Source organism: Typopeltis vanoorti, chromosome 20, assembly GCF_054136105.1.
Source record: "Typopeltis vanoorti isolate ZY-2024b chromosome 20, IOZ_Tvanoo_1.0, whole genome shotgun sequence".
In the NCBI taxonomy this organism is placed as follows: Eukaryota; Metazoa; Arthropoda; class Arachnida; order Uropygi; family Thelyphonidae; genus Typopeltis; species Typopeltis vanoorti.
The window spans coordinates 84,967,807-84,990,790 of NC_143568.1; the positions used below are offsets into that span (position 1 = coordinate 84,967,807).

General features: G+C 37.1%; 1 protein-coding gene across 1 annotated transcript in view; it reads right to left on the minus strand.

Moving 5' to 3' along the window:
* Positions 1 to 7,672, minus strand: part of LOC150095621 (spliceosome associated factor 3, U4/U6 recycling protein-like) — a 256,994-nt gene extending 249,322 nt beyond the window's left edge. The window contains exon 1 of the mRNA XM_090409926.1: positions 7,502 to 7,672. Within this exon, the coding sequence (XP_090266052.1) occupies positions 7,502 to 7,672 (171 nt within the window). The remainder of the gene's footprint in view (positions 1 to 7,501) is intronic.
* Positions 7,673 to 22,984: the final 15,312 nt, after the last annotated feature.

Below are 22,984 nucleotides of genomic sequence, written 5' to 3' on the forward strand. Positions count from 1 at the left end.
AGAGAAAACAAGTTTTGTCAAAACTGAAGATCCAGAAAAGAAATGGGAACAAGTTAAAGAGAAAATAAAAAAGACTGCAGAAGAAGAAATTGGATATGTAGGAGCTAAAAGAATAAAAAAAACCTTGGATAACTAATGAGATGATTTCTCTAATGGAAGAAAGAAGAAAATGGAAAAATAGACACTCCAGAAGGGAAAATACAATATAGAACTCTGAATGACAGATTGAGAAGGGAAGCAGAAAAGTAGAGAAGATTGGCTTAAAAAACAATGTGAAGAAATGGAAAATTATGAGCGTGGGAAGGTATGATCTTTTATATGAAAAAGCAAGAAGCATGAATCACAAGAGAAATGGATTCGAGCTAGAGGCATAGAAAATAAGAATGGAGAAAATCATAACTGAAGAAGATAAAATCCTAATGAGATGGAAGGAATACATTGAAAATCTATATGACAAGGAAAATAGACCAAATGAGTTGCCATTAGAAGATATAAAGAAGGTAAATGAAGATGATCTAGGCCCAGAGATTTTGAAGACAGAAGTAGAAATAGCCATTAAAGAACTAAAATGTGGAAAGGCAGAAGGAATAGATGAAATACCTGCAGAATTGCTGAAACAACTTAGAAGAAAGGAACTGAAGAAATAACCAAAATAATAAATGTAATTTATAACAAAGGAGAATTACCAAAAGATTTTATGACCTTAATATTTATACCTATACCAAAGAAAAGTAATGCAGTGAACTGCAAGGATTTTAGAACAATAAGCCTCATTTCCCATACATCAAAAATACTTATGAGAATCTTAATATGAAGAATTGCATCTAAAGTGGAATAATTTCTTGAAGAAGATCTGTTTGGTTTCAGGAAGGGTAGGGGAACAAGAGATGCGATTGGACTGTTAAGAATAGTAAGTGAAAGAAGTTAACATCTGTTATATAGATTTTGAGAAAGCTTTTGACTATGTAAAATGGGATAAGATGGTGGAAGTAATGGAAAAGATTGGTAGAGATTAGAAAGACAGAAGGCTAATTATCTTACTATATATATGGGACAAACTGCCATGGTGAGAGACATATATGGTACAACAGAATCAGGTATCATTGGACGAGGAATAAGACAAGGCTGTTCTCTGTCACCAATTTTGTTCAACATGTATTCCGAAGCAATGCTAAAAGAAGAACTGGAGAATTCAGAAGAAAGAATAAAGATTGGAGGTAGACAGATATTTGTAATAAGATACGCAGATGACAAGGCATTACTATCAAACACTGAAACAGGACTACAACATCTGTTAAACAGATTACTGGAATCCTGTATCAATTATGGAATGAAAATTAACATCAGAAAAACAAAGATGATAAAAATAGCAAGGAAAGAGGCAAATATGGATATCAGAATAAATGGGGAAAAATTGAATCAAGTAATGACATTTAAATATCTAGGAAGTGTTATTAGTAGTGATGGAAGATGTAAAAGTGACATAAAAGCAAGAATAGTGATGGGAAGAGATGCCTTTAATAGAAAATGGAATTTATTCAGAAGTAAAATGGATAGAAACCTAAAGAAAAGACTAATAAAATGTTATGTGTGGACATCTGGAACTTGGACATTGAAGAAAGAAGAAATTAAGATTTTGGAAAGCTTTGAGATGTGGATTTGGAGAAGGATGGAAAAAATGAAATGAACAGATAAAATAACTAATGAAGAGGTCTTAAAATGAGTAGAAGAAGAAAGAAGTCTGTCAAGGAGGGTAAAAAGAAGCAAGGGAAACTGGATTGGACATATTCTGAGAGGGAATGGAATCATCAGAGATGCCATCGAAAGAAAAATAGACAGAAAAAGACCCAGAGGAAGAGTAAGGAAAACAATGCTAGATGACATGCTCAATGGAGACAGGTGCACAACCTTGAAAGAGAAGGCTCAGAACAGAAGAGAGTGGAAGGGAAGTTTCTGCTACTAAAAGAAAAACCTGTTCAATTGCAGAATACTAAAGAAGAAGAAGAAAAGAAAAATTAGTCACAACAAATGATCAATTTTAACTTAGGAATCTGAGAGTAGGGTCAGAAACAAAACAGTTTAAAAACTGCACCAGACATATGATTATTGAGAGAAAAATTAAGGGAGTAAACATAGTAAGAGTGGTATATTAAAAATGAAGATATCTGAAAAAATGAGGGATTATTATTCTAGTAGCAAGACTTATACGTTGGTTAGACATAACTGGTAATTAGTTTACGGAATTAACAACGCATATAAAGTATATTAATTAAAGGTAACTTTAATGAATAACTTCTATATTTCGGCAATGTCACATTGCCATCTTCAGGAACATAAAGATATGGTATGTGCACTCAGGAACTAACACAAAGCAAATGAGGAAGAAAGCAAGAAACTAATATTGTTCCTAAAGTCCTAATGGTGCCCTCTTGCGGGCTAATTTGGTAGTCTTGGCAGTTGGGCTGAAGTTCTCATAATGAAAGTCTCCTAAATTTGGGGCAGTTTCATGCACCCAAATTTGTTGAGGTTAGGAATGTTTTTTAGAGCTGCTGAAGATTCTTTGAATAATCTTTCGTATTTAAACTTGCTGCGATGAATTATTTTTGTTTTCTTCCAACGAATTTTATGGTGGGTAGCCAAGGCATGGTCTGCCAGCCCAGAGCGGCTGTACTGGTGAAACCGGATGTAGTCTTGGTGTTCTGAAATCCTGATATTTGTTGTTCTGCCTGTTTGGCCAAAGTAGGACAATTTGCAGCTGCAAGGGACCTGGTATACACCAGGTAGGTCTAGGGGAAGTGGTTGGTCTTTGGTAGAGCGGATAAGGGATGCCAACTTTTTATATGGTCTGTAACAGGAAGTAAGGTCATATTTTTTGAGGATATTGGTTATTTTCTCAGAGGTGCCCTGGATGTAGGGGATGGTGATAGACTTGGTGTAATCTTTATTGTGGAGGGGGGGAAGGGGTTGGAGGAGGGCAAAAAATACTAAAACCTGTGGTTTACAGGTTTTAGTATTTTTTGGGGTTATAGCCATTGGCTAAGAAAGTGTTGAGGATGTGGTTTAGTTCAATAGTCAGGGCCTTGTCATTCTGAGCAGATTAATTTTGCCCTGTTATATAGTGTTTTTATCACCATTGTTGTGAGGGAGGGGGGTGGGATCAGAAGTTATTCATTAAAGTTACCTTTAATTAATATACTTTATATGCGTTGTTAATTCCGTAAACTAATTACCAGTTATGAGGGATTATTAGCAGTCAAGAATGTGTGAATATTTATTTTGGTCAAAGCTGCTCTAGACACTTTTAAAGATAGCAAACTAGATGTGTGATGCAAGTATTCCAGGAAACCCAGAAGAAAACTATCTTTATATAGACTGATAATGCTGCTAACATTAAAGGGCCAAAACAGAACTGACAAATCACAAATTAATCTTTGGGAAAAATGCACAGAATACTACAATACACATGATGTATCTATGATATAAATGTGGTACCACTATAATATCCTACAAGCATCTTGAGGGTATGCATATAAGGATATGACAATGCTAATACCCCAAAGAACCTCCATAGCTCAGTTGGTATAGACACGGGTTCCCAAAGTGGGTGGTACAGCCCCCTAGTGGGATTACCTAGGGGGTGCTAAGAGGCAAGGGGGTGCTGAAGGTATGGTGCAAAATGCTGGAATGTGTAATAATTAATTGCTGCTGTTTGATTATTATTGTTATTTCCAAGACATTTTTCGTTGTTTTCCATGTTGTTCTTTCCAAGACATTTTCCCGAGTTTTTTGTTGGTAATTTCTGAAGTGGTCCTTTTTTACATTAATAGTTTTGAGTATGTTATAATGTATTTTCCCATATTCTTGTTTACTGAACAAAAATGTGAAGCTTTTAGCTATGTAAATGTTATTATTATTATTATTATTATTATTAATAACATTTACATAGCTATGTTGTGTCACAGCTTGGCAAATTATAGGTTATGTTATATTGTGAGGACATAAAGATTATTATTTACAAAAGTTGCTTTCAAATATGTATGTACGTTTATTTCTGCAAGTTCCAGAATAGAAATAGCAGATACAGATATGTCAAAGAGGAAATGAAGGCAGTATGGCATTGAATAGCAAAGGTTGGTTGATTGGTAGAGCCTCTGCTACTAATGATGACTTAAGCAAGTTTGAGCGCTGTTAATAGTTGGATGGGATCAATCGTTCGATGCGGTTAGAACACTCTCCCTCGATGAGTCTTGGACTCCCTGGAGGTGTCACATAATAATAATAATAATACCTAAAATACGGATGCATACCAGCACCAACAAACCAGCAGCTGCCAATGTGCCTATTATGTGAAAGGTCTTCTCTAATGAGGTCATGAAGCCTTCCAGAATAATTGAACATTTGAAGAAGGTACATCCTGACAAGGTAAATAAGAATTCAACTTTCTTTCAATCTCTTCGAGAGAAATTTCAAAAGCGACCAACAGTTTCAAGCATGTTTTGCAATGCTTCACAACAAAACACCGATGGTTTGTATACATCGTACAACACCTCATTGTTGATTGCAAAGTCTGGAAAACCACACACGATTGGTGAGGAACTCATCCTGCCAGCTATTAGTGAGGTTCTGAGTACTATTTTACATAAGTCACCATATGACATAATTAAGACGATTCCTCTCAGCAACAATTCTGTGCAAAGGAGAGTAGATGAAATGGCTCCTAATGTTGAATAAACATTATGCTGCATATTAAGTAAGCACAACAGACTTTGCATTACAACTGGATGAGTCAATTTACCAGACAACGAATCTTTGCTTTTAGCTTATGTGTGCTTTGTAAAGGAAGAAAGTTTGGTTCAAGAGTTGTTATTTGCAAAGCTACTAGATACATACACTAAAAGGGAGTCATCAATATTTCATGTTGTTGAGTAGTTCTTCAAAGATAAGGAAATCCCAATTATTAACATACTTTCTTGTGAATGTGATGGAGCACCATCAATTACAGGTCGCTACAGTGGGTTTGTCGCTTACTTGAAAAACGCAGTACCAAATATATTTACCATTCATCGCCAACATCTGGTTGCAAAAAACCTCAGCAATCGCTTGCACAACTTACTACACACTGTCATTACTGCAGTGAATAACATTAAAGCCCATGCTCTCAATGACAGACTTTTTCGAGACATCTGTGGTGAAAATGAACATTTTCAACGTTTGCTGCTCCATACTGAAGTTCGTTGGCTGCCAAGAGGCAACTGTTTGAGACGGTTTTATGATCTTTTTGATATCATTGTAGAGTTTTTTGAAGACAAAAAGGCTTTGCTCAGTGGTGATCTCAAAGCTATCAGGCATGATGTTGCTTATTTATCAGATATATTTGCAAAATTTAATGAAATTAATTTGCAGCCGCAAGGCAATGATATCAATCTAATCAAGGCCAAATCTTCTATCTCAACATTTATTTCAAAGTTAAATCTGTTGAAGCAAAACCTAGGCCATCATGAGCTCTACCAATTTTCCAGCATGTCTGAGTTAGATGGAAAGCATAGAGTGCAAACTGATGATCTGCAAGTTTACTGTGATCATTTGAATATGCTGCATGAAGATATGACTAAGCGATTTAAGGATCTACTTTCGTTGGAAGTTCCAGATTAGGTAATAAATCCACTTTCCGATACTGAGGTAGTTGGAGCCATGGAGAAACAACTAATTGAGCTACAAAATGACTTTGAGCTGAAGCCAAAATTTAAGAAATCTTATCAAGAGTTTTGGTTACAGAAAGAGATCTCTGCTCGCTATCCTTCACTGTGGGTTAAGAAGCTTCTTGTTGCATTTCCAACATCATATTTGGTGGAACGTGGTTTTAGTGTGGTCATGCAACTTCTTTCAAAACAAAGGAATAGACTCCAGATAACTCAACGTGGAGAATTAAGACTCCTGCTAAGTTATATTAAACCAGATATAGGAAAACTGGTATCACTCTATGAAGCCATCCATCACTTTAAGGATTTTCTGAACATTCAAGTCAATAGCTGCTATTGAATAGCATTATAAAACAATGCTTTTATTAGATTTTAATGTAAAGTTGCTATTAAAGTTAAATGTTTTTTTTGGATTTAAAATAAATGTAAATTGTAAATTAATAATTTGTTGTAAAAATGTTATTACCGTTCCTTGTGGGTTGTGTGAATCGCTTTTCTGAATGTAGGGTGGGTCAGGTAAGGAAGAGGGGCACTGACGATGAGTTTATAGAGTCGAGGGGAGGTTGGCCCAAAAAAGTTTGGGAGCCACTGGTATAGATGAAGCCCTTTGGTTGGAAAGACCTGGGTTCAATTCCCATCAGTGATGTTAGGAATCTTTATCTCTTCTCTATTCATGAAAGGTGAGTTAGCTGGTCTCATACAGAGGTAAGGAATTTTTTCACCCAAAAACTCGAGTTTTTCATCCCCCTAGAAAAGACAAACTGGCCACCCGTGAACACATGCATATACAGACATATGACACACCAGGAGACATAGGGCTAACCACCTTATCCTTGGGTTACAGTTGTGAAGTCCAAGAATACTTGGAAAGGTCATGGGTGCTTAAGTGCTTGTTAGGATCACTGATAAGAAAATACCCCAAAAAGTAAATCAAGGTTTGATGTTTATGTTAAATATGAAACTGAACTAATATCCCTGACATAGTGGGTAATAAATCCACAACATGTTGGGAGATGCTATCCACTATGGCATGAGTATTTTCAACTTAAAGTGAGTTACCCAATGTTATCTGAATGTAGCTCACTATTTTGTTTTATTATTTTTACTTTTGTTTCCAAAGGAAAACTTTCCTCCCACAGGCACCGTTGGGCAAAACAGGCAAATTGGCCTAAAAAAAAAAAATAGAGAAAGAAATAAAAACATGCATGGTTACAAGGTGCATTGGTATAGCATGAATTATCAGTTTGGGGTTACATTCCACAGTAAGAATCTTAATCTCCATAGAGATATCAAGATAACAATAATAAAATATATACCTACTCTGGTAAGAGAAAAAAAATTATTCAGTATGGGCATCCAATCAGTAACTATTCGTCGATGTTGACACAGCCTGCTGCCTCCGCGGACGGAATCTCTGCTTTCTGAGTTCCAATGCCAGAAATGTTTGCGAAAAACTTACGGTGGGGAACGATTTTCTTCATTCCCACACTAATCCACCACCCAAGTTATTGGAGGTTCTAAGTGGTGTGAAAAATTCAATGTTCAATTTCTATGACGTTTCATTACGTGTCATACCAAGAGCATGGCATAACGTGATTTTCTTTAAACGTTATCCTTAAGGTACATCAGAAATAAAGTTCATAAAATATTACTATAAATATTACTAATATAAAAAATGTACAGAACAATTTTCTGAATTTCAGTGTTGTACTGGGCAAGGAAAAACAAATAATTCACCAATACTTAAATCTCTCACATCCCATGTGGCCTAACATCATTAAATAGGAAAACACCGCGATTACCTGCTCTTCTAACTCTGAAAGTTTTGCTTCATCCACCTCTTCCTCATCCTCTTCTTCGGATAATCCTTCCGGTGAATTTGAACTATCTGAATCACGCTCATTTTCTATGTCAGTATGATCACTAACATATTCAACGATTTCTTCTTGTAAATTTAAGCTGTCATCCGCCATTTTAAAACATATATCATATATCTATATGTCTGAGAAAATGGAGCACCAATTATAGACGGGTTGCACAATATGTAGCCCAAAAGAGAGAGAGAGAGAGAGAGAGAGAGAGATGTCAGTACTGAATAGTGAGAGAAAATAATGCATAAATAAATGAAGACGTGAAAAAAAGTAATGATAAATCCTTAAAACAATGACAATAGTAATAGTATTGAAACAAAAAGGTCAGCTTCTCACATTCTACTTAAGCCACTGATATGCCATATAATAATAATAATAATAATAATAATAATAATAATAATAATAATAATAATAATAATAATAATAATAATTGTGTATTTCAGGCCCTTTAATGTAATCACAGGATAAGAAGGTTAGTGTGTTCTGCATATACATATTTTGTTACAAATTTCGCACTTGGTATAGAGTAAATTATTCGTTTTTTATTATTACGGGCAACTCCAAGGAGTCTATAGACTCATCGAGGGAAACCCCAAAAATCTTGTCAGGAACTATCCAACATTTGCTCAGTATCTATCATACTTTTCTCTGAACTCATTCACAGCCATGGCACCCAGAACAGAATCTGGCAACCTCTTCCACTCGATCACCACTCTCGAACCAACAAACCTAGTTCTAACATCCTTGCTAATTACATTCTTACTCAGTTTCCATGGAAGGCCCTACTTCCCCCCCCCTACCACCACCAGACCTGTTCTGAAAATTTCCCCTGAATTAATCTTGTAAACATTCCTGAGTAATTTGTCTCGATCATATCACCCCTTTTCTGCCTATCAACCAGTTTCTGTAACCCACAAATCTTCAACTTGTTCTTGTAAGGTTCATTCCATAGACCTGCTACCATCTTCGTCACTCACCTTTGGATCTCTCCACCTCCTCCTCATCACCAATAACCATGTCGCCCAGATCTGTAGACAATAGTCAAAACGGGGTCTTATCAAGGCTCAATAAAGAGGAAGAGTAACCTGCTTGTCTCTTCTCGTCAAGTAATATGATGAGCTGCTTTGACCACTTTTGCTATGTGTCCCCTAACCTTTAACTTCCTATCCACTAATAGTCTCTGGTTTCGTCAATTTCTGGGAGTACAGTTCCATCAATGTGATATACATCTGGTAATCTTTTCACCCCAAAATGCATAATCTTACACTTTGCCACATTAAATTGAAATCCATTCTCCTTTGCCCAGTCTGCCAATCTCTTCAAATCATCATGCCCTTCAAACTTTTGACATCATGTGTATTAACTATTGCTCTAACCCAACTATGCATCACGGCAAATAACTGAATAGTTCCTCTCAGATCGTTTCCTGTATCATTAATGTACAAATTAAGCAGCATTAGTCTAGAACAGAACCCTGGGTATACCACTACTCACAGGCCTTCGTTTGGACTCCATTCCTAAATAAACTGTTCCTGATATCTCTCCATCACCCTCCCTCGTATCCATCTTGCCAACGCAATATCCATCTCCATATGCTGCAGTTTACTGATTAGAATTCCATGTGGCCTCCTATTAAAGGACTTTGCAAAATCCAGCAATATCACTGTAAACCCATTACCTTTATCCAATTCATCTGTCAATGTATTATAAAACGTGAGCAAGTTACTGAGGCATGACCTACCCTTCACAAAACAATGCTTCCCCCCCATACAGTATCCTATATCCCTCTAACTATTACTGTATTTAGCTCTTGAGCAACTTCTCTAATACTTTGACAACTCCTGATATGCCGAGTAGTTGATATATTGTTACATTAGTCATGAAGCCTTCTTTATGCAATGGAACTATTTCAGTGCTTTTTCTACACCTGGGGACTAACCCAGAACAGGACTTACATCAAACAATAGGGTCAAGAGCACTAACAAATCTCTCAACGCTTCACATAAAAATCCAGCTTGTATACCATCCAATCCCACAGCTGTATTCATATTAAGGATCAATAATATGAAATCCCGTATGTCTTTTCTTTCTCGTTCCTGCTTAGCGCAGGATCCTCTGATTTGCATTTGGCCCTCCATTTCATTCCTTTCATTCTGCTTGTAGCATCAGTAGAACGGACACCTATGGCCTATATCACTTTTTTTACCCTATCTAACCATCACTTTTCGTCTTCTATATCTTTGGCCATCTGGGTTAAGTTTAAGGGCCGGTCATGCAATAGATTCCTTGTCAGCCCTGGCTAAATGTCCATACCATCGTAGGCAATCTACCCTCATCTTAGGGATTGGGATAACACAAAAGGTTTTCCAGATATTATCATTTGTGATATGGTCTAGTCGTCTGTATCCCAGTGTCTATCGAAGCATCCCAATCTCCATGACATGTAGTGCCTGCTTGTGCTGCTTTATAACAGGTCAATACTCTGCTCCATAATGTGTAACCGGTTTGATGACAGTGAGACAAATGTTGGATTTCAGAAGCTGGGGTATTTTTTTCACATAGGACTCCAGTGAGTGGCGCCGTTTCAGCATTGCAGTAGTAATGCGCGTACTAGCTTCCAGGAGGGTACTATGCCATATGTTTGGATGCCATATTCTTAATATTAGTTTTTGTCAGGTTAAGTTGCAAAAACCGAAATGGGTAAGTTGTGTTTTCTACTGGTTGCTCAGTAATTCAGGTTCTGCTCTGATCTTGTGATCCTACTGTATGCTGACGATTTCGTCAGCATACAGTAATATCGTTGGGTAAGGTTTCTTGAAGTCTGCAATCACTGTATCCATGCACAGAATAAACAGAAGTGGTGATAGGGCAGATCCTTGGTATACGCCTACCCGGATATTAAATGGCTTGGTGACACCAGCAGCACAACTTTTAGAGCTAGTGGTGTTAGGTAGAGAAACTGCAACCAGACTATATAGGAAACAGAGAACCATGGATGCATAGAGAGTACCAAATAAGTTCAGGTTGGACCGAATCGATGACTTTTTCAGATCCAGGAAGGCCACGTAAACCACCTAACTTTTTTCTTGTCTTTCCGTTAATAGATGGACGGTATGGATTGCATTTGTCATCCCACAACCTTTTACAAAGCCACGTTGATTTGGTGATATACTAAAAATGTCTCTTAAATGGGCATCGATTATGCATTCAAAAGTCTTCCTGGTGTAGCAGAGGAGGCGAATGGGGCAGTAGTTATTGCAGACAGTAACGTCACCTTTGCCTAACCAAATAGGTACTTAATGCAAGTCTGCAAGTCAAATGGGATCTCGTTTTCCTTGATACTGTTGAACAGTCCTGTCAAAAACTTCACCCCTCATTGTCCTAATGTTCCCCAAATTTCTATTGGGATATCATCAGGCCCAGTTGCCTTGCGGTTTTTAAAGCACGGATGGCATTTGCAATCTCTGTAGTTATATAAGTGGTATGGTATAGTTCTAAGAACAGGGGAAGCACTTGGATTTGATGGATGTCGCTACACTTCGTTATATGTTGCATTAAAATAATCATGCTTCGTTTGAGTATGTCTGCTGGTTTTTCAGTACCTATCCTTAGGCATCGTTGACATGTACATTATGGCGGTTTTGGCATGATATCGGGATTTGGCTAGTCTGTATACGTCAATAGCTCCTTCAGGTTTGTCCAGTCGAGTATATAGGTTGTGACAGTGCTCAGCTTTTGCTGTCGCTACTTCTCGTTTAGCAATTGTCTTAATTTGGAGGTATTGAGTGAGGTTGTTATTAGTTCTAGATTATAGCCAGTTATCATATTCGTGTTTCTTAGCCTTCAGTGGATAACATGTGGACATTTTCATATCACCACCAAATTTGCTTGTCTATGAACGGCGGGCTGGTTTAGTTGTACTTATAATTTCTTGGCACTTGTCCAGATTTTCACGATAGTCTCATTCCAAAAATTCTCTGGCTGTGTGGCCAGTTTCTATTTTGAGGGGACTGACAGCATATATAAGTTCTTGCAATGGTTAGCAAGTTTCTACTATTTAATTCGTCTATGTAGATATTACTAGTTGTCTGGATGGTCTAAGTTGGAGACAGAAATCAAGGACTAGAAGTCAGTGTTGGGAAGCGATGTCGTCAGATTGGAAGACCATGGAGTATCACTAGTTTTAGGTCTCTTCTCCGTATCATCCAGTGATCATTTTGTGTTTCATTACCACAGCACTAATAAGTGATGAGGTAGGTTGGGCATTTCCTGAAAAAGATGTTTGCCAGTGCCAAATCACATGCTTCACCGCATTCCAAGATGCATCTGCCTCCATCATTGCATGTACCATATCCACAACCACCATATATATATGGTCAAAACTATCTCGGAAAGGAAGTCTCCACCAATAATTAGTGGTTCATCAGATTTGGCATTGATGATGTGGATGAATGTTTCCAAGTCTGTCCAAAATTTGTCGTGCTCCTCAGCCGGGTGTCCTGGCTGAAGTGCGTAGCAGGAGAAAATGTACACGGGTGTGGTCTCTGTGGCAAATCTGGATGCTCATTGAACAGTCAAAGCTACGGTCTATTTCAGTAATGCTGTCTCGTAGGCGATCACAAACTGTTATGGCTATTCCATTTCGGCCACTTGTTGTTCTCTAGTATAGGATCCTATATCCTTCACCAATGCCATTAGTCATTGCCCCTTTCCAGTTGTTTCTTGGATGCAAGGGATTTCAACATGTCTGTGCTTGAGTATATATCAGTCACTTCTTGGTTTCGTCCAGTCAGTGTTCCAATTTTAATTGTTGCAAATCGAGAGAGATATAGCCTAGCTTCTTTGGCCTGCGTTAGCCTTGAGCAGGAAGCCCTTGTTCATTGTGGCTTCTATCAGGCGAGTTGGAGCGATTCGTGTACGTGGTATGCCCTAACTGCATCGTGAACGTCTTGTTTTGTTTGATGTATGATGATGCGACTTTTGGAGAACCCAACCAACTTGTCCAGAGCATGATGGTGGAGGACTACATAAGATGAAGTGAAATAACAAAATAGGAAGGATTCACTCCTAGTTGTCGACTACTCTAATAGCATTGAGGGGAAGGAGTAAAAAGAAATGAAAAGAGGGGGAGGAGCCGTGTACAGATAATATAATAAACGCATTTTGCATGAAGTAAGCCATAGACCAACATCAGGTACCTCGGATTTGTCACTATAGTCATCATTAAAGTGAGCCCTTCAGGAATAATGTTTTTACCTAAGTATACACATGTATGTAAATTAAGCTAGTTGGGCATTTCCTGAAAAAGATGTTTGCCAGCAAGGGGGAGGAGCCGTGTACAGATAATATAATAAACGCGTGTTGCATGAAGTAAGCCAAAAACCAACATCAGGTACCTCGGATTTGTCACTATAGTCATCATTAAAGTGAGCCCTTCAGGAATAATGTTTTTACCTAAGTATACACATGTAAATTAAGCTAGTGAAATATTTTCACGAATAGGCTGCCTGAAGACAGGAGCTGTAGACTTCATATCAATTGCCTCCATATCACATAATGCAGAGAACATTTCATGTCAGAGGTGAATATATTGCTAGGCAGGAGAAAGATCACAACACAGGCCGATTTTGAGCAGACAGCACATTTATTAATGCTAAGGGATGACTCCCAAACATGTCTTCTCCCCTCTTACTATTTGGAAATATTTTTATGTATCTTATGAAATCTTCATAGAACATATGTTTCCCATATTTTCTAGCTATTGCTTATTTAGGAAACAAATTCATCATAACTAATTGATAACGAAATCACATATCTGAATTTAAATGTTTTTATTTGTATAAAAAGATTTAAATTAAGATTTGAAGATTTACAAATAAAAATATTTAAATTAACGTAAATGATTTCCTTAATAATTAGGGTATATGGAATTCTTCTACTTAAATGAGGATTTTTAGATAAATTGGCCAAACAGATGATATTAAATAGGCATTATGGATAAATTGCAACATCTTCAAACTGTGGACAACAGACAGACAGATAACGTTTTTCTCCAGGAAAATACAGTAGATTAGTCGATTTCGATGATGCCCTTTGGTTAAAAACCTAGCTTCGAATCCCGTAGGACGCGAAGCACTTTTATCAGAGCTTTTCAACAAAAGGTAAGTTAGCTGGTCCCTTATGGTTGTGCTAGAGTTTTCCTTCTAGAAAGACGGTTTTTCCATCCCCCAAAACAGGCGCACCATATAATTCATATCTATATCACTCTCCATATTTTGGAGACTGTCCACGCAGTCTCCAATGACAATTCATCTAATTAAAAATTTAAGGTAATTAATGCAGCCAGGTTGTCAATCATCCGCAGCATTCCCTTGAGGGAAATTATTAGTCTGTAGATGCGCGTGTCCAAGGAACCGCTTTGCCTGTTTTCATGGACGAAAAACTGGAATATCCGGAAGAAAAACCCTCCTTCTCTATATGAGAACAGTTACTCCCCATTTGATTGGTAATGCACTGTTAAAGGTTCCTCGCGTCATTCACGGGATTTCAACACAGGTATCAGATGTTTTTTACTCTCTATAGAAAGTCATATATCCCAACATCGTTGGGATATTTGGATTGGGAGTGAGAAATGAAAGAGGAGATATGTTGTTAGATTTCTGTAGAAAGCATGATTTAGCAATTATGAACACTTGGTTTAAGAAACATCCAAGAAGATTGTACACATGGAAAGCCCCAGGGGAGGATATAAATATTAGAAGAAATCAGATAGATTATATTTTGATAAACAAAAGATATAGAAACATTATAAAAGATGTGACAACATATCCAGGAGCAGACTGTGATACAGATCACATATTGTTATCAACAAAGATAAGGATTAATCTAAAAAAGGTAACTACAGGGAAATGTAACAAATCATGGAACATGGAGCGGCTGAAGATACCAAGTACAGCGAATGAATTCTCAAAGAAAGTAGAGGAAGAAATGAACGAGAGAAATATACAAGAAAATGATGATGCAAGTGAAAAATGGAAGATTCTGAAGGAAAGCATAATTACTGCTACAGAATTACATTTAGCTAAAAAAGAGGAGGAAAGAGAAAAAAGAAAGAAACCATGGATGACGGAAAATATTTTGAGGAAAATAACACAAAGAAGAACGTTAGTTAATAGTAAAACAGAGGAGAAAAAAAACAGTATAAAGACTTGAGTAGGGAGATACAAAGAGAGATAAGAAGGAAAAAGGAAGAGTGGTTAGATGAAATAAGTAAAGATACTGCAGCAAAGGCAGAAAGAAAGGACATAAAAGGTGTTTATAAAAACATTAATATGATGAGAGGAAGGAGAAAGATGCTAAGGACTGGAGCAATCAAGAATGAAAGAGGTGAAATTCTGATAGAAAAATAGAAGATATTACAGAGATGGGAAGAATATGTAAGTAAACTTTACGAAGACAGGGAAAGAGGAGAAAATCAAAGGAAGGAACATAGTGGGCAGAGACTGTGCATCATGAGGGAGGAATTGAATCTAAAAATTCAAAAGATGAAAGAAGGAAAATCCTCTGGAATAGATGGTATACAGATAGAACTTATAATGAATATAGGTGAAAAAGGTATGGAAGTGTTATGGCAAATTATTAACCGAATTTATGAAGGACAAGAATTACCAGAGGAGTTTAGAAGATCAATTTTTATCCCCATTCCAAAAAAGATGGGGGTTTTAGACTGTAACAATTTTAGAACGATAAGTCTTATAACTCACACAGCAAAAATTCTGGTGCAAATAATTTTAGAGAGAATAAGGAATAAAATAGAAAAAAGAAATGAACGAGGAACAGTGTGGATTCAGAACCAACAGAGGAACTAGAGAGGCTATAACTTGTCTAAGAATTATTGGGGAGAAAACACTAAACCATGGTGGAAAGTTGTTTTTGGGATTTCAAGATTTTGAAAAGGCATTTGATACAGTGAAACATGAAAGGCTTTTTGACATTCTAGAAAATACTGATATTGACTCTTATGACTTGGAAATTTTAAAGAGATTATATTGGTCACAAATAGCGTCAGTATGTGTCAATATGAGAAATTAGCTAAATGGAGAGGAAACAGGAGAATTCCCAGTGGAGATAGGAGTCAGGCAAGGATGCAAGTTATCACGATTATTGTTTAACTTTTATAGTGAACAAATGTTTAGAGAGGCACTTGAGGATGTAGAAGAAGGTACAAAAATAAACAGAAGAATCCTTAATAACTTAAGATATGCGGATGATGTAGTAGTGATGGCAGAAAGTGAAAATGGGTTGCAACAAATTGTTCAAAGAATTGAAAACTCTTGTAAAGAGTACGGACTAAGAATTAACACAAAAAAGACCAAGATAATGATAATGGGTAGAAAAATAGGAGATAATGTAAAAATAAGATGTAGAGGAAGATTTTAGAAGTGGAAAGATTTCAATATTTTGGTAGCTGGATCTCAGAGAAAGGAACTTCAGAGTTGGACATCAGAAATAGAATAGGTAAAGCTAAATCGGCATTTATGGAAATCGAGAGAATTTTAATAAACAAGAACACTAAAATAGGCATTAGAATTGGAATAGTTAAAGCAACAGTTTGGAGTATTGCAAGTTATGGAAGTGAGTCATGGACACTAAGAAAGAGAGATATGGAAAGAATTAATGCATTGGAAATGTGGTGTTATAGAAAGATGGAAAAGATTAGCTATACAGAAAGAATATCAAATCAAGTTTTAAGACGAGTTGGGATGGAAAGAACACTGTTAAATAATATTATGCAAAGAAAGACTAGATTTGCAGGACGTCTTCTGAGAGGTTCTTCGGGATACCTGACAAGAACTATATTACAACGGAAAGTTGAGGGGAAGAGAAGACGTGGAAGACCAACTAGAGAGTGGTTTAATGACATCGTGGAATGGACTGGTTTAAGAATGATGGAAGCGACAGACATAGAGAAATGGAGAAGAGCTGCTTATCTGCTGCAACCCTCTTGCTAGAGGATGCTTCCGGACGACGACGATAGAAAGTCATAGCCAAGGATTCCTCTTGAGATTCAGTCTTATACTACCCAGCAAAGATATTTATTATTATTATTATTATTATTATTCCTGATACCTCCAATATGTACACAGGTATTTTCATAACATGTCCCATACATTCTCTATGGGTTTCATATCCGGACTTTGTGGAGGCCAGGGACGACGGTTGAAGTTGCTATCATGCTCGCTGAAGTATTTTTGTTTGATATAGTATTGTCGCCATTAAACAACTGTCACTTGGTGGATAAAAAGTCAATATTGCAGATGGACGTGATTTGCAACAATGTTCAGATATGCTATGGAGGATACTCTATCTTCCAGCAATATCAGTTGACTCTTTCGGTACTAACCGAACATGCTGTACGCCCCCCAGAGCCTTCAGTTGTATTTACAAGGGAAAAGGGGTGGATGGGTTCATTTCTTCATGGAACTCTGCAAAATTTTCTACTTGCCATCGGTACAGAACAAGGTGTACTCTGTCTCATCGGACCAAATGACTTTTTTTTCAGTATCCAGTAATGGTGTTCCTGATATCACCGTAGACGGACTTGCTGTTTCTTAGCAGAAATTGCTGGTTGGTGTATATGCAGCGACTGCTAGTACCTATTCTCTTCAATTTCCTGCACATCGTTTGGTGAAATATGGGTCAGGAATAGACTTCATGCAATGCTTTGGTAAAATGCTGCACACAGGAAGTTCTGTTTGTTCTTGCTGAGAAATTGTAAATCCATTGAAGAGATGCCACTTCACAACCTTTGCAATCGCATATATTTTATTGGTATTTCCAATATAACATATGTGAATTTCCAAGCTTTATCAGATGACAGCGATCTCATTCCTGACAGACTATCTCAGAACCACAGTTATGTCTCATAGACAAGCACTATGGGTTATATTTCCACGTCGTGAATCCAACCAAAAGGGCACCTAAAATAAGCCACCTAAGATCCCGTTTTTCCCCATTGTGATCAACACTATTATCGATTACTAACAGTAGCAATCTTAAATAGTTACACAGAACACGTGATGACGCACATGACCAAGTATTTGCACATATGCTGCAAAATTGACGTTTACATATATCTGCATACAGGTTTCTAATGCAATGACCGGTATGTGTACATACCTATTGAATATAAGTTGTCTTCTTTAGGTGTATCTTTAAACGAGCTGTTTCGCTAGTAATTGTTACTTTACTGATAAGAATCTATTGTTCATTTGGACTTGATATTAAGATTTTTCTCTCATCTGTAAAGCTTATACGGCTTAAATATCTGAAATTTATATCCAAACCCTTTTATTCTCAATCAAGAAATTTCTTGAGTTCTTAAATTTGCGAGTTTTAACTGAATGCAAGGCGTCATGTAATCAATAAAACCAAGACATAATAGTAGATTTTGCGAACTCTATACGTTTACGCAACCAAAAGAACACTGTGCCAAGAATTTTGTACGGACACTTATGGAAGACTGGTGAGTTTATAGTTCAAGTGTTCCTCTTCACCCTTCAATTCTAGAAGTCGACATATAATTCCATGTAATCTGAGTTTTTCCATTTTGCATCCTTTGGATATTACACAATTGCTGACATAATTTGTGGAACTTCCTTTACTTCAGCGTTGCCATCTGCGTTGCTTTTTTCATCTTTATGTAATATTAAAATTGTTCAAACTTTTTTTGTTGTACCATATATATATCTACCTCTGTTACCATTCCAAATCTCAGATTGACTCCATTGGTTTCTAATGTTCAAATTTTGTTTGGCGATTTAGAGGATGCGGTTGCTGTTTAATGCTTGTATTAATTTTTAATCAAAGATCCTTATTTCTTTCATGATATGCTTTCTGATTATCTTGCAGAATTCAGCATATTCAATTTTATTTATTAGATTATCAGGTTGTTTTATTTCTCTTCGTTTCTTCATAAGCTGTTTGTTTTGTCAGACGTTTTGTTGTTTTCTGTTGTGATACCAAGCATTTCTACTCAGCATTTCAAAATTACAGATTTTTAAATCAGTTGGTTAGTTCAAGTTGGAACAGAATTTCTTTTTAATATTTTTAGTTTATCTACGTCTATGTTTTGCTTAATTGTCAAAACATATTTTCTTCCTTTTATTGGCATTTTACTTGAATGGATACCACACGATAGCCAATTTTGTTGTTGAAGACGTTGACAACAGAAAAACTGTGAGAGATGTATTTTTTTCTTTTGCAAGGGTAGTCAATTTCATAACTCAATTTCATTTGGACTTTCTGATGTCCGCTTCTTATGTTTCTTTGTTTGTTTGTTTTTTGTAAAAAAATTCATTATATATGGTTTTTTATTTTTTCCTACAAATTCTATTAGATTTACCCCTTTATGTGTATTAGATTTACTCATCCATGCTGTATCCAATGTTTCCCACTGAGCATTCGTCTGATTATTGTGTACCAATTCTGGAGTTAAAATATCCAACGACAGTTTAGAAATGGTACTTTCCTTTGTTTTAAAGTTGTTATACATTATTATTATTATCATTATTATTATTAAGAAAGACCTCTAGGAGTCAGGAACTCATCGACGGAGATTGGATGTCTTCAATTTCTCAAACTGTATGAATTATTTTTGGCGCATAAACTTGGATGACCCCTTGAGAATATATCTTTTAGAGATCTAAAAAAAAATCACCTAACGCCTATTTATTCCCGTATACGGGAGTAGGCGAGGCCATTTAGCCCTATCTAACTTTTGGAGACTGAGTGGGCAGTTCAATCTCCACTGGTACCCAATCAGAGATAGATGGCCCAAGGCTATCACTATTTAAGCGGTACTCAGTGAAGAGAGACTGCTCAAATGTGCCGCCATCTCGTGGTCCCTAATCGTAACACAATATATTTAATGTCTGAAATAATGTGGGTTCTACGGTCGATTTTCTTGAGTTTACAGGACGAAAAACCCGCTTGCCCGTGCCAGAGATCGACTAACTCGGGAAACGGTCGAAAAAAGGCTTAGAAAAATTTCCTCTAGTCGCCGACTAACTCGAAACCAAGTCTTTCTTTGTGCGGCCAATCGCCGTGGTGTGCAAACGCCACATCCACTGAGCTACACAGGCTTTTTGAGATCTTGACAACAATATTTGCTATTCGATTTGATATACTCTGAAATTCTATAATGTTGCTTTTTTTTCGGTTTTCTATTGATGATAAACCCATTTCAAATTATTCTTTCTTTATCTCTGCCTGTATAGCATATCTCTAATTAAAAATACTTCACCCACCCTTACATCTAACTTCACATATTTCAAGAATATTCCGTTTTATTCACTTTGACTCTTTAGTTAGATGTAATTCACTACTCAGAATCCTGCAGTTTAAAGTTCCAAGATCGAGTTTGGCAATGTGATCTAGTTCCAGTAGCTGGTTCCGGAGAAAGAAAAAAACAAACAAACTAGCTTCTCATACCAGAGATAGTCTAATTCCAGAACGTCGAAGAAAGGCTTCGAAAAAAGGTCTTCTATACGGCGACTAGAATCGAACCTAGGTCATTCATGCTGGAGGTTTAATGGAATATTATCAAAACTGAGAAAGGATTAAAACTAATTTTAATGTTTCCAATATTTCGCTCAGTCACTGAGACATCTTCAGGGAATACAAATAACGTTTTGTAATAACAACACCCAACAAATAAAACACAACGATAAGTTAAAACACATAAGTGAAACTAAAGTCCTATCTAGCAGGTGAGTCCACTATGGGCGTTTGCAGGTAGCTTAATTTGTAAACAGGAATCTCAGATAATTAATGCTTCCCAAATTTTTGGAAGTTTAATGCAACCGTATTTGTTTAAACTTAATTGGTTTTGAGGGAAGATGCAGATTAAAAGTACAATCTTTCTTTTTTGAATTTAGTGTGGTGGAGCATGATGGTTTTTTTCAGGAGATCCTTTGGGTTGTATGTAAAACATTGTCTGCAAGGCCAAATTGATCATAATCATGTTTGCGGGTGTATGACTTGTGTTATTCTAACCGTATGGTTGCTGATTTCTGATTTTTTCAAAAACCCACAAACCGAATTCTCCACTAAGACCTATAGTAGTTGCCACTAATGCACCTTGCTACAAACGGTCAAAGCAGCCATCTAACTCTCTGACTCCCTTATTGGTCTTACTACATCTTATGTAAAAAACTCTACCCACTTTAAAAACTCAATTGAAAATCTTACTTTAAAAAATACAGACATATTGGCGAGCTTTGACATCATCATCTCATTGTTTACCAATATTCCCCTAAATGACACCTTAATACTCTGAAAAAACTTTTTCCATTCTGACATCTTAGAGCTCTTTTCCTTTGCCATCAATTCTCGTTATTTTTCTTGGAAGAACAAAATCTATAAACAGATAGAGGGAACTGCTATGGGTTCCCCCCCTTGCTAATTTTTACATGGAAAAATTTGAAAAACAAGCCATAGCCTCATCCACTCTGAAACCTTCTATTTGGCTAACCTATGTTGATGATGTGTTCTTTATTTGGCCTCATCGTCCAGACACATTAGACTCCTTCCTCAGTAACCTCAATAACCTACACCTAAGAATCCAGTTTATTATGGAAAAGGAAAATAACAATAGTTTACCCTTCCTAGACACCATAGAAACATGCCTTCCTAATGGTAACCTTTTTTTTGTATATAGAAAACCTGCTCATATTGGCAGATACATTCGCAATCTCTCCCACCGCCACTCCTCTCAACAATATGGCATTATTAAAACTCTAACCAATAGAGCCCACAATCTTTGTACTAATGAAACCGCGCTTTCAACCGAACTCAAATATACACAACACCTTCCTTTCAATTTCTTCTCCATTCCCCGACCATCTCTTCAGAAGGACTTCAGAAATGCCATCACCATACCCGACATCCGTGGCACATCAGAAATAATAACCAGGTCGTTAAAAAAGTACAACCTCCATACAGCCTTTAAGTCCCGCCATAAACTTAATACCCTTATCCGTTCCACCAAAGATCAGCACCCTCCACTCTCAGTACTTGGAGAATATGGTGTACTTTGTTCCTGTAAGCTGGATTACTTCGGACAGATAGACAGATTGGCAACCATCCGGTTAGAAGAATACAAGTCATACATCTGCAATCATGATTATGGTAAATCTGGCCTTGCAGACCATGTTTTGGATACAACCCACATGATCTCCTGGAAGAAACCATGCTCCACCATAGTAAATTCAAAAAAGAAAGACTGTTTTTTGAATCTGCATCTGCACTCAGGAACCAACCAAATTTAAACGAATACGGTTGCATATAAGTGCCCAAAATTTTGGAAACATTAATTATCAGAGATCTCTCTTTACATCCAAGGCCACCTTGAAACCTATGAACCAGATCATCTGTGCGACCATAGAGGGCGCACCTCCTACATATGACTTTAGTTTCACTCGCGTGTTTTTACTTATCATTGTATTGTATCTGCAAGGCCAGATTTACTATAATCATGATTGCAGATGTATGACTTGTGTTCTTCTAAGCCACACCACAGCACTTTCGAATCTAGTCGGCAACTGGAGGAAATTTTTAAGCCTTTTTTCGACCCGTTCCCGAGTTAGTTGATCTCTGGCACGGGCAAGCGGGTTTCTTCTCCCTGAAACTCGGGTTTTTTGTCCCGTAAACTCAAGAAAATCGACCGTAGAACCCACATTATTTCAGACATTAAATATATTGTGTTAGGGACCACGAGATGGCGACACATGTTGAGCCGTCTCTCTTCACTATGGCTCTAAATGTGTGCTGCTTAATTAGTGATTGAGCCTGCGTAGCTCGGTAGAAGTGGCGTTCGCACTCTACGGCGCTTGACCACACAAAGAAAGGATTTGGTGGTTCAAATCTAGTCTCTGAGTAGAGAAAATGTTTCAAATCTTTTTTCGACTGGTTCCCCAGTTAGTCGATCTCTGGCATAGGCTAGCGGGTTCTTCTCCCTAAACTCGGGTTTTTCGTCCCGTAAACTCAAGAAAATCGACCGTCGAACCCACATTATTTTCAGATATTAAAAATATTGTGTTACTGTTCAGGACCACGAGATGGCGAAACTAGCTTACCACCTTTTTCACTGCGTACCGATGAATCAGTGATAGCCTTGGGCGAGCTATCTCTCTTATTGTCTACCAGTGGAGAGAGTAAACGGCCCTACCTACTCCCTATACGGGAACAAATAGGCGTTAGCTGATTTTTTTTTAAATTAGTGATAGCCTTGGGCCATCTATCTTTGATTGGTACTAGTGGAGATTGAACTGCCCACTCAGTCTCCAAAAGTTAGATAGGTTAAATGGCCCCGCTATACGGGAATTAAACAAAAAAAAAAGGTGTTAGCTGATT